We start from the raw sequence: 19,206 nt of genomic DNA on the forward strand, positions 1-19,206 counted from the left end.
GTCTCATGTTCATCCTCAGTTTATTGAATAGATTCTCAGAAATGCGTTTTGAACAAGTCAGCATGTCTAGTTATGTCTATAATACACACACACGCACACATACACACACACACATATATATATATATATACTGTATATACAATCACCTTGACAACAGAAATACAAATTTTAATATGGGTGAAATATGGGCATACATGCAAAATATGGGCTTTTAATGTATTTCATTTTTCATCATACTTTTTCAATGCATGCATAAAACAATCCAGTCTTGAACAACAAAGGGCTTGAACAATCACAAAAATAACCACGAAACTGCTTAACAGCAAACTGACATTAAATGTAAGAACTAATTTTTAGCATTTAAAAAAAAAATCTAGTGCTAAGTAGCGACATTACAACTTAAAACTATACAGTGGAATCACGCTCTTGGCGGGGAATATGGACCGGCTGGCCCGCCCATTGCCAAAATCAGTGTACAATGGATGGGCATTGAAATGCATTGGGAAAAAAATGAATAATACCCCCAACGTTTTTTTTTATTTTTTTACTTTATTTTTTTTATTTTTATTTATTATCCTTACTATCAATCAAAGGGCCACTCACCGGCATGCAGATGCAAGCTGCCAGTTACCCGTCCCTGATATAATTTGATACTTTAATATGGCAGAATTTATTTACTTGTAGTATTCAGATGGCAATGTTGACAGCTGCGTAATATAAATACATACGTTGATTCAGCAAAAAATATATACATGCATACAGTTTTGTGGTCTACAGAGGATATTTAGGGCTTTACGCTGGGACCAAATGTGAAGGGGTGGGACCTTTTATAGAGGAAAATGGCTTACCTCTGTGCAAGCACATTTTATAGGAAGAGGGAAAGTTAAGTGTCCTGTACTTTTTGCCGGGAAAATTTTGGCTTGAAATGTTGTTTGCAGTTATTTATTCCATTTGGTTCTGTTCTTTTTGAATGACAAGATAAGGAGTCATCCTCGGAAACGGAGAGAATTTTACTGCCAGTCCTTGCTGCTCTTGACAAAAGGATGTCTGAGTCTGCCTAAACCGGAACATTCTGCTGTGACGAGCAAACGGTCGCATTTACTGTTTGAATCCCAGTCTGTACCAGGTCATCCAAACCCAACTGGATTGCAGATCTTTGTCTTGACTGCACCAACTGGTCAAGATTTGGACTTGGCATTCCCCAAGGCAAGACTGCCTTCAGAGTTAAAGGAAGAAAGGGCAATGAAGGAAAAAAAACAGCTCTTTTTTGCCAGAGTCTGTTCCCAGAGGCACCCTTCTTTGACAGGTACGTTATCAATCTCCTTGACACCCTAATGATCAAAAGGACTGATGGGGACTTCACGAATAAATGGGTTTCATCCTCATGTTGACTTTTTGATATTCTTCTGTTGACGTCAAAGTTCAGTTTCACCTGTATGGGGTTCCGATGTCCACTAGGCATACAATAGCTTGGAAAGCCTTATGAATTCTTGTCATCATTGTGTACATTTGATCCCATTTAACTGAAACGATCTTTGTATTTAGCCCAAGGCTGGGCAAACATTTCTGTTTGATGGTCATATTTGATTTTTAAAATGGGCTGCATAACTTATAGACAAAAAAAATTGTTTTTGTCAAATAGTTAGAATTTTCTTACCGTAATTATAGTCAACACATGAATTCAAAAGAAAACTGCAGAAAGTGTTTTATATTGTTTACTCGGATCTTATTTAGTCATTTACAACAAGTCACTAGAAAATAATACTGTAAATACAGTTGAATGAACATATTTTAGGCAACATGGAGCTAAATTATTTTATACCTATTATCGGCCTCTTGATAAAGTAAAATGCTTGGTGGGCCAGATTAAAGGAATGAGTGGGGCCCCAAAAAACTTTTTGAAGTTAAAAAGTACATCAGAGAGTTGTGAACTGTAGTTTAGCATGTACACTATGTAGTCAATCAATCAATCAATATGCCATCATAACCATGTTGCTCAATGTACAAGCGGACGTGCACAAAGCTGCAAGTTGTGTGTGTGTGTGTGTGTGTGTGTGTGTGTGTGTGTGTGTGTGTGTGTGTGTGTGTGTGTGTGTGTGTCACACATGAGGAAATCCACCAGTGGATGAAAACAGTTTGTTGTGTCTTTGTGCAGAACGACCCAAAGAGGAAACTGCCCTGACTCAATCTCTGGCTGCCAGTCATCATCGTCAATCAGTGTGAGGACAAAGTCGGAACAGAACACCCTCGCACCTCCTTTCAAATGGAAGTAAGTACACTTTGACGGATGCTAAAAAAGTGTGTGACCACGATGTTCTTTTATGTGTTATCTATGTTAAAGCGGTGAGGAGTCTTGGATGTGAGAATGTTTTTGTGCCTGCCCTCACTGTGGGAAAGTGCCCGGAGTTTTTCCACTCCATGTGCACACTACTCAATTTGACACTCATCCTGCGTATTACACAAGAAAGGTGGCGACCATTTAGTTACCAGCTTAAAGTTGTCTTCGATAGACACAGCTTTGTTTAAAACGTACGTACGCTGGTTGTTTTTTTTTTCTCATTACAGAATAAATTGAGAATATAATGTTTGACTGGTCCACAGCCTTTCATAAGGCACACTTCCTTTTTTCAGTTCATGTGTCATTTTACGAAAACTGCGTAATCTCTCAAGCGGGAATGATATGTTTTCTTTTGTTTTCCCTCTTGATCCGAAGCAATTTTGAATCTTCATTGAAGAAGCACACATCAGGCAAATTGTAGATTGAGAGCTTGATTGTAATTGGGCTGCCCAAAAGGCATTGGTCAAAAAGTAAGCACATGAGTTATTGCTACATTCTTTAAGCACGATTGTGGTTTCAAGTCAAGTGGTTTATGTTCTTCATCATCCATTGGTGGACAGCAGTGGTTCTCAAACTTTTTATATACCAAGTACCACCTCAAAAATATTCGGGATCACCATAAAGGCCAACAATAAAAGACAGTAGCATAGCAGGCCCACGTGTTCATTATAAATGAGATGGAGGTCAATACAGGAAGTCAATTCGGACACAATCTGGGTTGTAAGATTTAAAAAAAAAATTTTTTTAATCAAAAAAGCATGCAAAATTGCACAAAAATCCACAATATAGCGTAGCAAGCCCGTAAAAGGTAAACCACTATATTTAATGTTGAACACACACAAAAAAGGGAGTTTGCACGTTCTCCTTGTGATGGTGCATGTTAGGTTCACTGAAGACTGTAAATTGTCCATTGGTGTGAATCAGGTTTATAACCGTTTTTGGGGGGGGGGGGATTTTTCATTTTGGTTAATTTTTATGTCATTGATGAGTTTTTTTTTTTTTTTAATTAAATGTAGTTACTTTTAATGATTTTTTTAGAGCACATTTGTTTTTATTGGTGTGTGTATGTTTTAGAAAATGCTTCATTTTAGTGTAGTTATTATCAGTTTTAGTATTATTTTTATTTGTATTTTTTTTAAATTAATATGGAGAATCTGTCGAGTGCAAAATAAACGTAGTCGTTCTTGCGCCGATCGGATTGACTTGGTAACACACAAAGGCTGAAGTTTGATTAGATGAAAAATCCAACCGCCACACCAGACCAGAAGCAATGCATCCGGGAGAAACACTCGCAAATGAAGAGAATAAACCGTGTATTGATGCAAATTCATGGAAGAAATATTAGAATTAGGTGATCATAAATGGTAACTGCTTCCAATAATGTTTAGGCCAGCAGAAAAGGCCTTGCTGGCTCTGCCACTCTTAAAATGTTTTTTTTTTTTTTTTTTTTTTTTAATCCAGCCTCTTTTATTGGATGTTATTAGTTTGAGGTAATCCCTGAGAGCAGCAGCAAACCCCCTCCTGCTCTCCTCCCCTGACGTTCACTCCTCCTTTTCTTCTGCCTCCCCCCTCCTCTTCCTCAGCTGCCGGTACCACAGCAGCAGCAGCAGCAGCAGCAGCAGCAACAGCAGCAGCGTGCCACAGTTCCAGCTGACCTCCACAGCGCTGCTCGCATGGCGGACGCTCCACTCAACAACTCCTGGCCCTCCTTCTCCAAGCTCTGGATGAAAAGGTGGTCCTTCAAGAGAGGTATGTGTCCAACTTGGCGGCATTTTCTTTTCGACTGACTTTTTGGGACCTTGCAAGACTCGATGTTGGGTGAACTTAGTCCAATCAATTAGCATCAATTTTGCATGGAAACACATTTATTTGAGGACAAGCAAGGCCTAATCTCGTGTCATTGTTGAATGGGCGGCAGTTGTGCGCAATATGTTAGCATTGGGGCAATATGGCGGAGCAGAAACAAACAGGAAGTGTTAGATGTGCATCCAAGCACGAGGTAGAACATCAAAGCTGTTTTGAGAGCTCACACGAGTTTGCTCACACGAGTTTTCAGGTTGTAGCTTACACACACACACACACACACACACACACACACACACACACACAAAACCACAATTTGAAATGTCAGCCACTATGACATTACCCATTATATCACAGGTGGCAAATCAAAGGCCCAAGGGCCATATCTGGCCCGCCACATCATTGTATGTGGCCCACAAAGGCAAGGAAGGCAAGGCAAGGCAAATTTATTTGTACTGCACAATTCAACAGCAAAGTGACCCAAAGTGCTTTACAAAGACATAAAAAAAACCCAAAGGCATTCAAACAAGGAAAAAAAGAAACAAAGACCTAAAAATATTGCAACGACGTTGATTTCTGCTTCAACGCTGATCCATTGGTTCAACCATCATTGAAGATCATCTAATTAAAAGCAAACGTGAACAAATGGGTTTTTAACCTTGATTTAAAGAAACTCAAGTGTCTTGCCTGATCAACACTCTTCTGGGAGTTTGTTGCACATATGCGGGGCATAGAAGCTGAATGCTGCTTCTCCATATTTAGTTCAGACTCTCGGGATAGAGAGTAGAGCGGTCTCTGATGTTCTCAGAGTTCTCGGTCGTTTACATTCAATGAGCGTTAGGTACTAAAAGTTGCAAGCCAGTGTAATGACTGGGATCATATGATCCATTTATATGGTTTGAGTTAGGACTCGAGCTGCAGCATTTTGAATTAATTGCAAATGCATGGATGAGTTTGGTCAGGACCTGCTGAGATATAAACTTTTCTCCGCAGTTATTCGAAAATGTATTTTTTTTTTTTTAATGTTTGGTTTTTACGTTTAAAATATCATTTGAATGGCAACCACAATATAAATAAGATCAGGCACTCAGCAATGGCTGCTGTAATGATAACTGATGAGTACCCAACAAGTTGAATCGGGATGAAAACGTTTGCCGTCATGTGGTTATAACGAAAACGCCGAGTAAAATGACATTTCAAGAAAACATTTTGGCGGAGGTAGCCATTATGTGATCATGTTTTAATCACATGACGACCATCAAAAGTTCCTCTTGTGATTGTCATGCTGCTCGGCACACCGATGAACGTTCAGCTGCCCGTTTCCTTTTTGTTCTTTTGCTCTTTTTTTTTTTTTTTTTGTGGTTGCTTTTACCATTGTTTGTTGTTGTGATTTGAATTATTTATTCATTTCTTACAGTAGGTTTTTACTATACCTGGAATGCAGTATAGGTACTGTTTTTGTTCTTAATCATTCACTTGCGATTTAATCCTCCAGCTTTCAGATTCCGAAATGAATAAAACGGAAGTAATGTGAGTTATTTATTCTTTCTGTGCGGCCCGATACCAAATGACCGACGGACCGGTACCAGTTCGCAGCCCGGGGGTTGAGGACCGACCGGTACTTTATATGATTAAGGGTTGTGTTCAATTCAATGAATATTTCCAAGCTCAATAATGAACATTTTCTGTTCCGGACTTCAATGTTCATTTTCAGGTAAAACAAAGGAAAAAAAGCAAATAATTTTGGCCTTGTTTTATTAGTTGTAAAATCCAGCACCATCCGGCACCATATTGTGAGACAACTTACCCTGTGGTGGGGCAAAAAATGGGGATTGTCCGGTACTGACGCAAAATATGAAAATGACATGAATATAAAATATTTCCCTGAGACTTTGGTCTTTCATCAGGTACACATTTTGTTTATATCTGATGGATTGATTCCAAGAACTTTTCAAGCATGTAAAAAGTGTGAAGTCAAGCCTCGGTCTCCCCGACATCTAATACGATTTGTAAATTAGAACAAATATGATTATGTCTACAAAAGATAAACCGTGAACTAGATAAACTTGTAAAAAAGGAGGTGACAGAATCCAACATTCAATGTGTTGTCTCAGGAGATTTTGTAAAAGTGATTTACTCTTGATGACATTGAATCCAGCAGCAGATCACTTGCAGTGAAGTGGAGACTAAGCTGACAATAACAAGACCACCCCCCCCCCCCACACACACACACACATACGCACACACGGTCACACGCACGCTCGCACGTACGCACGCACGCGTTTGATGGTGGTGTGATGTATTATCCGTTACACATGAGCGACCATAAAAGGCGTTTTGCAAGCTGCCATGTTTATAAATGCTTGTGATGCAGTCTTATAGAAAATACAGTCAATGTACGGTCCAGTATGTCAGCGTGTCTGACGCTGGGTTTACCTGGCGTCTCTCTGGCTGCCATGTTTGCGGTTTATTGTGTCTTGCTGCCCGGGCCTGTCTGCATTTGATTTTACAACATGAAAGCTGCTCTGATGAAGTTACAGTACAATAATAAATGCACACAGGGGAAAAACAAAAGGACTGATGACGAAGTTAATATTAAAGTCCACAAAGTGCAGTGCAAACTACATTTTCTGAAGCAGCCTTAAATGGATTAGTCAGCCGGTTTTCTGTGGTTCTCATCATTTTATCCTGATGTCACAACATTGGAAAAAAAATATGAATCAATTAAAATATGTTCAATTAAAGCAAAATATGCTTGGTCATTTTCTGCCAAGATATTTGTTCTTACCGGGCAGTTTTTGTGAATGCAATACGACATCTGTTTAGATATAAACACACAAGTTGTAACACAATGCTGGTGGGGTTTTTTTTTTTTTTAGGCTGGCTATCTTTACTTGTTTGAGGAAATATTCCCATTCTTTGCAGATACTTCTGCTTAAATTAAGTAATATATTCTTCATTTCATTATTTTGTTATTTAATTATTTACTACTGAATTACTTGTAGCTTGTTTGAAAAAAAAAAAAAAAGTTTCAGTTGGTGCAGTGTGGTACCCTCATGTGGCCAGTGCCGTCCAAAAAGCCAAGGTAAAATCTAAACACTTGTGGCTCACTGAGCTGAAGTCTCATCGAATAAGGCGTTTCTCAACATGTGTGAGTGCCGTGAGTGCTACACAAGCTCCCTTTTTATGTTATGCGGAACAATTACAGAAAGATGTGGAGAGAGGAGTGTCGGCGTACAGTGCGGATATATATTTGGACCTGAGAGTTGAGCGCTTGGAATTGAAGCGGATTTACATTGGTGCAGGAGAAGCGAACCCATCACTTTTTTCGTCAGTGGAAGTGACAGATTCTTGTTTCCTTTCAAAGTTAACTTGGATCAGACGTGTGCACATTTTGAGCAGGACGTCCCTGATCCACTGGTGAAAGGACAAACCACAAAGCGTATGAGGGGAAAGTGGTTAAGATTGCATGTCCATGTCTTATGTTAAGTGTTGTGTTATAATCCCATAAATTGTTATTTTATATTCACTATTCTGTAAAGCGCTTTGTTACAGCTGCAGCTGTTATGAAAGTGTTATCTAAATAAAGATGTGTTGTATTGTATTGCATTGTACTTGCAGATGTATTTTGGAGTGTCAGGTATTGTGTTTTATATGGGAATGTTTCTGACTTTTCCACACTAATAAGTACATCATATGACCTTTTGGGGAGAAGGTAAACAAGCTGGTCAGCTGAATTCAAGTAGAAAAAAAAAAGAGTGAAGACGTGTGGAGCCAGGCTGGCTTAGTCTCAAGCTTGGCTTCACGGGAAACGCTCTTATGAAATACGACTTACGTAAGCTGTCATAACTGTGGCTTTCCCCTCCGCTGATGGTGTGGCTTAAATCGCCATGGAAACCTTGACATGACGCCCAAACAGAGTTTTCAGACATTTCGATTGAAATATGAAAAGGTTAGCGCACTTTTGAAACACGCACCACAGGCTAATGAGATCCAATACTTGAGTTCTGTCAAAACAATACAAATTGAATTATGGTCACTTATGATTGACAGGCAACGAGGTGATCCTACCTACACATTGAACTTTTTCATTCATTATTTTTCAGCCTCTGAGTGCAAGCCACACAGCGGACCAATTGGACAAACAAGTCGACGTGCTAGTAAACAAGCGAGTGGACCGTGGAGTGGACCACATGTTGCACTTCCCGCTCCTGCGGGGACAATGTCCTCGCCCTCTCCATCGCCTCCCTCCGTCACTGAGGTTGTCTTTTCGGAGGGCACCAACGAGGATCAGGTATTTGATATTTAATACAGAGGATATGTTATGGACTGGTCGGCATTTAATTGCAGGGAACATAGTCTTGACTCAATCTGAAATGCAACCTTTTGAAAACGGGGAGAAGCCTGAGCCAAGACTCAAATCTCAGAATTTAGGTTTGTGCATTTTCAGCGCTGTCAATTTGAAATAATGTCCTCTTGTTGTATAAAGGGATGAACATTAAAACATGTTTTGTTTTTTTATCTGGTTTATCGATTCAAAATAATCGACAGATTCATCAATTATATCAACATTCCACTTTGCTAAAAGAGGCGATGCCTCATCATAACAAATAGTTTGCCTGCATTGTATTTGGATGACACCACTTACACTGCTGAACAAACTGGGATTTTTCATTCTAGTTTTTATTTAGTTTTAACTCGAGTTTTTTATCAATTCAATTAGTTTTGATTAGTTTTCAGAGAGGGTTTGTTAGTTTTAATTAGTTTCTATTTTTTCAAAACTATCTGTTTAAGCTCAGTTTTTATTTGTTTTAGGGTTACTGTATATCGATCTAGCTAGCTAGCTAGCTAGCTAGCTAGAGCGAGCTATCTCTCTCTCTCTGTGTGTGTATGTATGTATATATATATATATATACAAGTTAATGTGCACACATTATGGATCTGCAAAAAGTCACGTATGAAATGACTTGACAAAGACAAAGGACATTTTCACTATCACAGTCAGTCTGATTTAGTTTCATAAATGTGAAATACAGTTTCAGTTACTTTGCATTACTGTACACAGTTACATTGTTTTTTTCTATATTCCACTTTAAGAACAATAACGAATTAAAACTTAACCTCGCACTCAACCAGTCCAGGGTGTGCCCTGCCTCTTGCCTGTAGTCAGCTGGGAGAGGTTCCAACGCAACCGTCACCCTAATAAGAACGAGTGCTATCGAAAACGGAGGATGGATTGATGTTTATTACAATAGTTTGCAGTGGTGTAGAAGTGCAGTGCATCATACGGGGAAGTGCAGCTAAAACCGAAATGTTAGAAAAAGCTGTCACAATGATGCAGTGCAGTTTGACAACACTGTAAATGTAAATTGTGTGCCTGATACTGCAGACAATGAATCAGGTCTTGGGGCTTCCTTGATGAGAAACAATGAAGGACAAATCCGGAGCGGTTCTAGGATGAGAGGTTTAGGAGTGTTGAGCTCCCGGCCAAGAGAAATGGTACTCTTTTTTTCAACATTTCAATGCAATTCCATCGCCGCATTGAAGAAAGAGAAGCATCACACCTTTTTTTTTTCCAGTCTGTGACAAAACCATCAAGTCAATTTATAAAACAAACATACAGTTACCCTACTATCGTTGAAATTTGATACCTTAGTACCTTGTACATACATACACATTAGCGGTATTAATTTTTTCTGAAGTAAACCGGAAAACCAGTGAGTACTAAAAGTACCAAAAATTGACCTTGTACTTTAATGTGAAATGTAATGCATAACATGTAAAACACAACAACGGGAAACATTTAAAACATAGAATCCTTTCTTTGCTCCTCCCTTTCTCTGTGTGCTAATAAAAGTTTTAATGCTAATTAATAGTCATCTGGTTAGTAACCGGTAGCTTGTCAGTGATACCTTTTGTTTTAATAACAACACATGCTTGTGACACAAGTGCAAGCTTCTCTCATTCCACTTCAAACATGAGACAACGGTGCTGTTTCCGGCCACCTGGAATGTGTCTGACCTGTCACCAAACAGCATAAACGGTGACCTTTGATTCAATGCAACAAAAATGAGGAAGGGTAATGATAATAGTGTTGTCAACAAAGCACTATTACCACAGTGTTCGTGATGAATAGTCGTTAAGAAATGTCACACATAAACTGTGTCCTGGTTTGAGCCAGGTCCAGTACTTTACAACTGTTTATCACTGGAAGGTAGTGCATTGCTTTTTGATATCTTGCGCTCAAAGCCCTGTCAGGAAGCTGTGGGAGGGATTGGGCAGAACAAACCATTTTTGAGGCAAGGGTGGTGCTATAATGTTTGTTGTTTAAAACTTGTTTCAACAAAGTACGTTTTTTGTTTTTTTAAAACACTTTTTTCTAGATCGTTTGAAAAGGGTACAGTATGCAGTCATAAATACATAAAGAGATACATAAATAAATAAACATCTCCAATTATAAGGGTGGTGGGAATCAATTTAGTGGTGTTGTAGCTACACTACCGTACTTACAACGGACTTCAAGTATCTTTCCATGAGTATTTATTTTTCTAATGCATTTTTACTGTATACTCTACATTTTAAAACAGATATCAATACCTTTTATTCCCTACTATAGCTTAGCAAGCTATGGGAACGTGTTTTGATAGCATAAAAGTCGAGCCAACGCGAACTAGCTCATTGAACTAGTACGAGCACTCTGTAAAAGCATTTTTTTTTTTTTTGCCATGTTATCAAAATAGGTCTACAATTTTGTACATTTCGGAATTTGTACTTTTTTGTGACTGTAGTACAGGAGTTGTATCAGTACAATTTTTGTTTTTTTTACCAAAGTCTTCCACAAGTAGCTCTACTTCTATACTTTAGAACGGGGTGTCAAACTCATTTTTCTCGTGGGCCACATTAGAGTTACCGTTTTCCTCGGAGGGCCATTATGACCAAATAAAAGACGTCAATAATAACGGTTTATTCAACTATTGTTTAAGTTACTATAATGAGGGCTTTCGTGACAAGAAAATGCTTACAATATGTCTCTTATTTATTACATATGAAAATGTTAAATTTTGGTCGAGGTTTTAGCAAGCGTCATGCAAGTTGACATGCTTGATTTGCATCCCCGGGCCACATAAAATGAATGACGTGGCGGGCCGGATCTGGCCCCTGGGCCTTGAGTTTGACACCTGTGCTTTAGAACAAAGTGTGAGTGCTTTTGCCACCAGTTGTCCTTTTCCCTTGCAGGATGAATCGTCTGTAGTGAGCGAGTCTGAGGTGAAAGGTGTGGAGGTGAGCAGCAGCACGGATGACCTGCAAGGTCTTAGCTCTTCCTTTGGAGACTCGGACTACTTCAGAGACCTGGACATGAATCTCGACGGTCCGTTGAAAACCAGCAGTCCCGAGCTGGCCCCCCAGACCATAGCGCCCCATCTGACTGAGCGAGCATCATCCGAAGAAGCGCCCGGCCCTCTTGTGGTTACCCAGCTGAGCCCCAAACTCTTGCCGAGCTGTGTGATTGACAGCCACGACTCCTTCGACCTGGGAGTTGGTCTGAGCGTGACCATTGATCTGGACGGACTGTTGGGATCAATGGAAGCAAGTCCCACCGAAAGAGAATCATGTAACCATGGAAACACAGTGCGTTTAAATGGAGATGTTGACGTCGACAGTTTTCCTAATTTAGTGAGATCCATGTCGACCTCGCGAAGACACAGCTGGGGTGTCCCCCTTGCGCCCATCAACCTGGGAAGGAGGTACTGCTCTCATCATTTCTTATCTATACTTATCACTGTATTCTCCATCACTCAGTGTGTCCCATATTCTTTTCAAAATCATGTCTAATGTTTTCAGAATATTAATTAAGACTTTTTTTATGATGGGTATCTATCAGTCAGATGATGTCGTGAGAGGTGGGCTACACCCTGGACTGGTCGTCAGCCAATCACAAGACATATGTAGACAAATGACCATTCATACTGACATTTACACATATGGTCAGTTTAGAGTCTTGCACATTTTTGCTGCACTGCAATTGGCCGGCGACCACTTCATGTTTGAGTCAGAAGCACGAGAAAATGGATGGCTTTCAGGTTTTTGGAATGCGAGGGGAAGTCATCGTACAAAGAGATAATCCACACAAGCACAGAAGGAACACGCAAACCCCACACATGAAGGCCTCAGCTGAGATCCGAATCCTGAAAATTTAAACTGTGAGGCCGACATGCAAACCACGAGTGCACCACGCTGCCTTACTGGGCCAAAGGGGCCAACATATGTATTATATAAATTTTTCCCGTGAGTCCAGAATCCAGATTTGTAAGTCTCAGCAGAGGTCAGTGCTCCGTCGGTTCTCATGTTTGAAATGACACAAACCTGTAACTAAAAAAAAAAAAACAAGACCGTAGCCGGTTTGTGGATGTTTTTTTTTTGTTTGTTAGTTAAGGCATTTCTCCTGATGGAAAAATTAAAAAGTAGAACATCAGAGCTTGATTTGGATTTAACCACTGGCACTTTAAATGGTGACAATTGTGTGCTGACTCCCATTTAACATTTGTTTGAATATAAGTAATTTATTCTCACTACAGCACAGTTATGAGGGTTTTTTTTTAAACTTCCCTGAACAGAGGCGTGTAGGCTTTTTACACGACGGCAGTCTCTGATGAAAAGGGCCATATTATTTTGTGTGGTAACAAAAGTGAGTCAAGCAAACATGTATTCAGACTTTATTCAGGTCCGAACCAAAGTTAATTTTTTTCCATGAAATTCACTTTGTCCAGAGGTGTGAACGTGTGTGTGAGTGGTTGTTTGATGAGTTAGAAGAGAAGAGGATACTGGTTTGAATGACAATATTTACTCCTGCTTGTGTCGATGCTTGTCAGACTGAGTCTCGACACCATTGCCGTGGACAGCGATGGAGATGAGGATGAAGAAGAGCACAATGATCCCTTCCAGTCCACCCAGCAGAAGACTGACAGTTGCATTGCCTGTTCACTGGAGGAAACAGACGGTCCCAAGGAAAGGGTCTCCTCTCCCACCGCTAAGGTACAGTGGCTGAAATTGTGTCACGTGGATGCAGCTAACTTTTAACACGACACTCAAAATACAGTGATACTTTATTGACAGTGTAATGAAAAAAAAGGACTCTTCATTACGTCACATCCCTTCACTTAATATTAATCGTATGCACTATGGAGCGAACACTTGGAACTACCGGTAATACATTGTCATTGTCACGTTTGCGAGGTGGTGGTGGACCCCAAAAAAGCAGGCAGGAGGGAGGAGCAGGGTGTACTTGAAAGATTGTATTAAAACTCAGAAAACTAAATCCAAAACAAACAAAGTCCAAAGTATCAAACAAAACTCATAACCGAAGACAAAACATAACAATGACCAAAACCTGACTGAAACAAACATGACCGCAAACAGCAACAAACAAACATGACAGTAGCACAAAGCAACAATGACCCGACAATGATTGTTCGGGCTGGGAGTCCTTTTAAAGCCACTAATTACCTAATGACCAACAGGTGTGCAGCTGCAGGGAGAGCCCTACAGTGCCACCTGTTGGTAACTTTCCTGTTACATTTGTTCATACTCTATAATGCAGGATATGCATGCATATATTTTTTCAATTACACGGCAGAAAATAGAATGAAAAATTTTTTTAAACAGGTATTGAAAGCTTGTTTTGTATGATGCACTGAATACTGACAAATATAAAATCTCAAACTTTCCCCAATAGTCTGTCAGTTTCATGCAAACACATTTTATTTTCAATGCAACTAATCCTGAGAATGTATGTGGTCTTATTGGTCTTATGGCTCTTTAATTGTGACCAACATAAAATTAAGAAATGAAAGTGTACTTGGTTGCACTTTTTATGACGTAAGTGAGGTTAATGGGCTCAGGAGCAGTTCACAGCAATTGTTTTTTTTTTTGTTTTTTTTTTAATCCAGACTCAAATCAAAACATTTAAACTCATTGTGCTGTATTGGCAACCCTTGCGACAACCTCTATAAACCCTGAATGCACAATTCTGATCTATCGCTGGTTATGTTTGCAAACATTTCAGACTGATGGCGTTCCCGGCAAGCAAGTGTATTCCCGCTCGGAGATCCTTGCCACGGATGAATGTTCACGTGCAGCACACATCTCTCGTATTGTGCAGACATCCAAACAGGCTGCGAGGGCAGCAGGAGGTGGGTTTGACTGTAACACGTGTAGAGCAGGGCTTGGCAAACTGGGCTCCGGACAACACAGCGGTCCTTCAAGCCATCGCTTAGCTTATATTTTTTTAATACAGTCCTCTTTTTAAGTTGAGCTTTTGCAGTTCAATTGTTGACATTGGACTTTCTTCCTTCATTTAATTTTAATGTCATAATACTGCAACTATATCCCAGCACAAGTTGAGTGAAACGCGCAATCTAACTGTGCGCATGGGTGGATTTTTTTTTCTTTTGGTATTTTCGTAGACACACTTGTAGGTGTTTGCGCTGTTGTGGGAGTGAACACAGCCAATTTGCTTCCTGGCCAATGGAACTGAATCCTCTCATTTCTTTTAAACTCAGATGTGGAGACAAACACAGTCCATATGGCCTAAACATAAACAGACTCGCTGGAGTCCCTGCAGGAGATCTACGTGCGGAATGTACCATTATAAAGAACTGCAGGCAGATCTCCACTTGTGGAAAATGTAAAATTGGCCGCTCTGAACTGAGCACTTGGAGGCCACCTTCCACCTGAAATCGTGTGTCTGTGAAAATTTTGACCCTTAACGTTTGCAAACCCCTCATGTTGAAAACAGTAAAAAGTCACTTTCATCATGTTAACATTCTTTCCTTGTCTGGTGTAGCAGAGGAGTTTGACCCTGAGGAACACCTGCACTCCAATGAGGGGCAAAGTCATATGTAAGTCGACACTGTCATCAGTGAAGTGTGCTTAAACCCTCTCGAGTGAGGTCAGAGTATTACAGTACATGACTATGTGACTCCATCTGATCAGGCTGAACGATGCTTGAAAAGATAACTCTTTTGGTTTTCTAGTTCGATCCCATTAGGGGAACTGATACTGTGCACTGTCAAAAAAAGACTCCCATTGTTCATTCTACATGCCATCTGTGGAAATTGTAAAAACTCAAGGAGGGCGACAATTTCTCACGTTCACACACTGAGAGAGTGTGTCGTTTATATATGAAAAAACATTGCATTCACACATTTGCAGTTAGTGGTGAATTATATATGTAGAAGTCACTACACATCCATCCATCCATCCATCAATTTCTCATAGCGCTTATTATCATTAGGGTCACGTTTGAGCTGGAGCTTATCCCAAAAAGACTTCACATGGACAAGTCGTCAGCTAATTGTTTTTTCGTCAGTACATCAGGTTTCCTTGTTCTTCTTTTTCTTCATAATAATAATAATCATTATCATCATCATCATCATAGTCATAATAATAATAATAGTGAAGAATAATGATGATCAGAATGATGATGACAATAATAACACTAGTCGCTGTTGGTGTAGTGGTACACTCGCCTGACTCGCGTGCCAGCACCGTGGGATCGGTTCCTACTCAGTGATGGTGCGGATGTGGGTGTGAATGGCTCTTTGTCTCCGTGTGCCCGGCGACTGACTGGCGACCAGTTCAGGGTGTGCTGCGCCTTCCACCCAAAGTCAGCTGGGATAGACTCCAGCTCACCCCCGAGACCCTGCACAGTATAATTGGTGTTTAAAGTGAATGAATGAATAAATTAATTCAATGCAAATTCAAGCGCAGATACTCCTGAATAAACTATTGAATATCACTATTTGAACTTCACAAATTAATCAGATTAAAATGTTTTAGTTAAGTACAACTACTCATCAATCACATCCATAATATGAACCGCTTGTCCTCACAAGGGTCGAATGGATTTTCAACTGACAAGAGATTGAACTATTAAAAGTCATGAACTATACATGCCTTCAAAAAAGGTGACTGACTGATTGATTGATTAAAATTGTATTCCAACGACACCCTCTAAAAAAAAACAAGAAATGAAAACTACCACCCAAAAGAATACCATACTGAAAGACCACGTACTGTACTTAGTTAGATCCTACCACGTAATTAAATACATTTAATCAGTTCTAACCATGCTAGTTTTAAAAGGAAATGTTTTGTAAACAACATCAAAATGAGTTAAAGTACAGAGATAAAAAATTAACTGACAATAAATGACCTTGCATTTCAAGAGTTAAAACTGCCCCATTGGCCAACTGAATAATTGCCCGATAGTGGCGCCTCCCAGAGGAACAGGAAGTCACACAAACTGCAAGACACCAATAAGTATCTGGATTCATCAGACGTGTTTCTTTGTATATTTCTCAACTGAATCAACACCTCTGTATAAAATACAAAAAGGCCAAACGCCCCAGAGAACTACCCCCCCCTCCTTTCCCCCATTTCACTCAAGTCACCAGCCGTCTTTGAGAGTCGTAGCCCGAAAGGTACACAACGGTTATGTCTGTGCGCTTGTGTCATGCTTGTGTGCTGGTGCGCACACGGTGTACTGCATCTGCGGCTTGTTATGTTCTCATACAAACAGACATCTCCTCCCACAGAACACATCACAGAGGGGCTTTCCCCATTCCCTGCTGACATCTCTGCTCCATGTCATGTGTCTGCAACCACCTCCTCCCACTACTGTCCTCTCTCCCACCATCCCCTTAGATGGCGTGCGTGCGTGTGTGTGTGTGTGTGTGTATGTGTGCGTGTGTCTCGAGTAGATGCGCACTTGTGTGAATGTGTCAGTTACTTTCCTTTCCTTTGCTTTGCTCCAACTCAGCCCCAGTGTCTTGTTTGTCTTAGGCTGATGGTACAGAAAGTTCTGCAGGAGCTAAAGTTGTACCACGGGTAAGTAAACAGGCGGCTGCTCAAAACGAGGAGCAAGGAGCAATGTGTGACCGGTCTCAGGCACTGTGCGTGTGTGTGTGTGTGCGTGCATGTCACCAGGTTATATGGTCCTTGCAAGGGAACACTCCAAAAATATCTTATTTTCTCATGTCGTGGCTAAAGGGAGTATTTACTCAACTGCAGATGGGTAAATCATCTATAACACTGTTCCTTTGCTATATTGCGGTTCACCTACCATGGCCCTGCTTCATTGTAGATTTTATTTATTTATTTATTTTTTATGGAAGGCATCTATTGCTTTTGTCCCGGGAATCTGTTACGTGTGAAAGAGCATCTTTTTTAGGAAAGCATTCAGTATTGCTCTTCAGCGAAACATGAACACTGTGTCTCATTGGGGAAAGAGCCACGATTTGAGGAAATGCGTTATTTTATGAAATGAGTTGAGTGACACAGCAATCTCGATGGCATTCGTACATGCACTCTATTTCTGCTTGTACATTGTATTCTTTTATGTTCATTTCACATTATGAAGTTGATGTTTTGATTGCTACAGTGTGTCTACATTTCTCTATCTACACCATATCAATTCAAACGCCTTGTATATGTTTGTACACGTGATTGACTTGATTCTGATGAAAACAGACTGACAGTCTTTTCTCACAACACTCACAATATTTTGCATGTTTTCATTTGCTGTCCCTAACTAAGATGCTCAGCAGAAGGCTCCTCATGATAAAATATTGCTATTATGTTCCACAGAGCCAAACAGAGGAACAACAAAGCCAATGACAAAGATTCTGAAAATGTCACGTGGTACGAGTTCCTCTCCAATGAGTAAGTTCCCTTCTTCATGTTGCTGAATAAGACTGACAAGGAGCTGGGTGCAATTGTTTAGGTGCCCGTTCTATTCTACAGTTTTAAATTAATTAACCTTTATTGTGGACGTAGTAGTAGAACTTATTTAGTACACAAAGCCCAGTATTCAGTATTTGCATCCGAGTTACACACGCTGAAAACGTGCCTGCATTCATAACAGTGACCTCTGCCGCAGCCGGTGATAATTGCAGCAGGGGAAATAATTAAAATGTTTTTGTTTTGGGTTTTTTTACCCTCGAAAACCAATATCTCACTGGGTGCAAAAGTGTGTGTGCATGTAGCAAATATATATATATATATATATATATATATATAGATGAATGAAATTGCTATAATTATGACGAAGCACACAATCACAGGTCATTTGAGCAACATTGCAATTTCAGAAGTGTGTATCAGAACCAGTAGCCCATCCCATTAATCGAGACCTGTGAAGTAGCTCTCGTTTTCAAAAAAGGTTTGTGACCGGTTGGAAATCAAGAAAGGTGAAGTCATCAGTGGTATTGTTGAATGTTTTTCTTGATTCCCATCCCTGGGTGCAGGCAGCCATAGCTTTGACTCAAGAGAAACTAAGAGGTCATGTTTCTTACCACTTTACAAACACTATGCAGTAACTACTGAGAGAAGGAACGACCGAATGGCTTTTTGACCACTGGCCACGTTTATTACTGCTTTTTGAACAACAGTAGACTGCAGATGATGAGCAAAGACTCTATTCAGTGGCTTTGTAACCAGGTCAGTCTATTCTCCACAGATGAAAATAACACTCTAACCAAGCATTATTATCTGGTTTATTTTTTTTTCCTCTCTTCTGTTATGTGATGTATTTGTCAAACTGTAACTGTTATTGTTGCTCTCTCGCTCTCTCTCTCTCTCTCTCTCTCTCTCTCTCTCTCTCTCTCTCCCTCTCACACACACACACACACACACACACACACACACACACACACACACACAAACTTTTTTTTTAACTTAGTATGATGAGGTAAGTTTACGTTCTCTTTTTCATCTACTAGGAATGAGGAAGAGGAGGATCGAAGTGAGAAGGTAGAAAAAGGCACCAAGGTAAAGAGGACTCTCAGCTCATTGAGGAACAGGATGACCGGCTCCTTCAATAAAGATAAGGTAGGCAAGTAATGTGACGCAACCGATTTAACCATTTCCCACAAACAGCAATAATGTTAATGGGTCAATTTAATATGTGGCATATGTATTCATACAAAAGTTTCAGAAAGATGAACAACTGGTTTTAACTTTAAAAATGGGTCAGTTTGACCCGCATCATAACTGGAAAACGTATG

The 19,206-nt window shown here is 40.0% G+C and overlaps 1 protein-coding gene across 2 annotated transcripts in view; it reads left to right on the forward strand.

Annotated features, from left to right (window-relative positions):
* Positions 1-2,143: 2,143 nt before the first annotated feature.
* The window catches only part of arhgef18b (rho/rac guanine nucleotide exchange factor (GEF) 18b), a 47,739-nt gene continuing 30,676 nt past the window's right edge, over positions 2,144-19,206 (forward strand). The window contains exons 1-10 of one of the 2 annotated variants that reach the window (XM_019880209.1): positions 2,144-2,269; positions 3,922-4,087; positions 8,248-8,435; positions 11,378-11,886; positions 13,012-13,174; positions 14,205-14,331; positions 14,985-15,039; positions 16,985-17,029; positions 17,789-17,863; positions 18,922-19,030. In XM_019880209.1, the coding sequence (XP_019735768.1) occupies positions 2,264-2,269; positions 3,922-4,087; positions 8,248-8,435; positions 11,378-11,886; positions 13,012-13,174; positions 14,205-14,331; positions 14,985-15,039; positions 16,985-17,029; positions 17,789-17,863; positions 18,922-19,030 (1,443 nt within the window). In that variant the 5' untranslated portion in view covers positions 2,144-2,263. The remainder of the gene's footprint in view (positions 2,270-3,921; positions 4,088-8,247; positions 8,436-11,377; positions 11,887-13,011; positions 13,175-14,204; positions 14,332-14,984; positions 15,040-16,984; positions 17,030-17,788; positions 17,864-18,921; positions 19,031-19,206) is intronic. The other variant, XM_019880210.1, reaches the window with a different exon arrangement.

The sequence above is a fragment of the Hippocampus comes genome, unplaced genomic scaffold (genome assembly GCF_001891065.2).
Source record: "Hippocampus comes isolate QL1 unplaced genomic scaffold, H_comes_QL1_v1.1 scaffold151, whole genome shotgun sequence".
NCBI classification, from domain to species: Eukaryota; Metazoa; Chordata; class Actinopteri; order Syngnathiformes; family Syngnathidae; genus Hippocampus; species Hippocampus comes.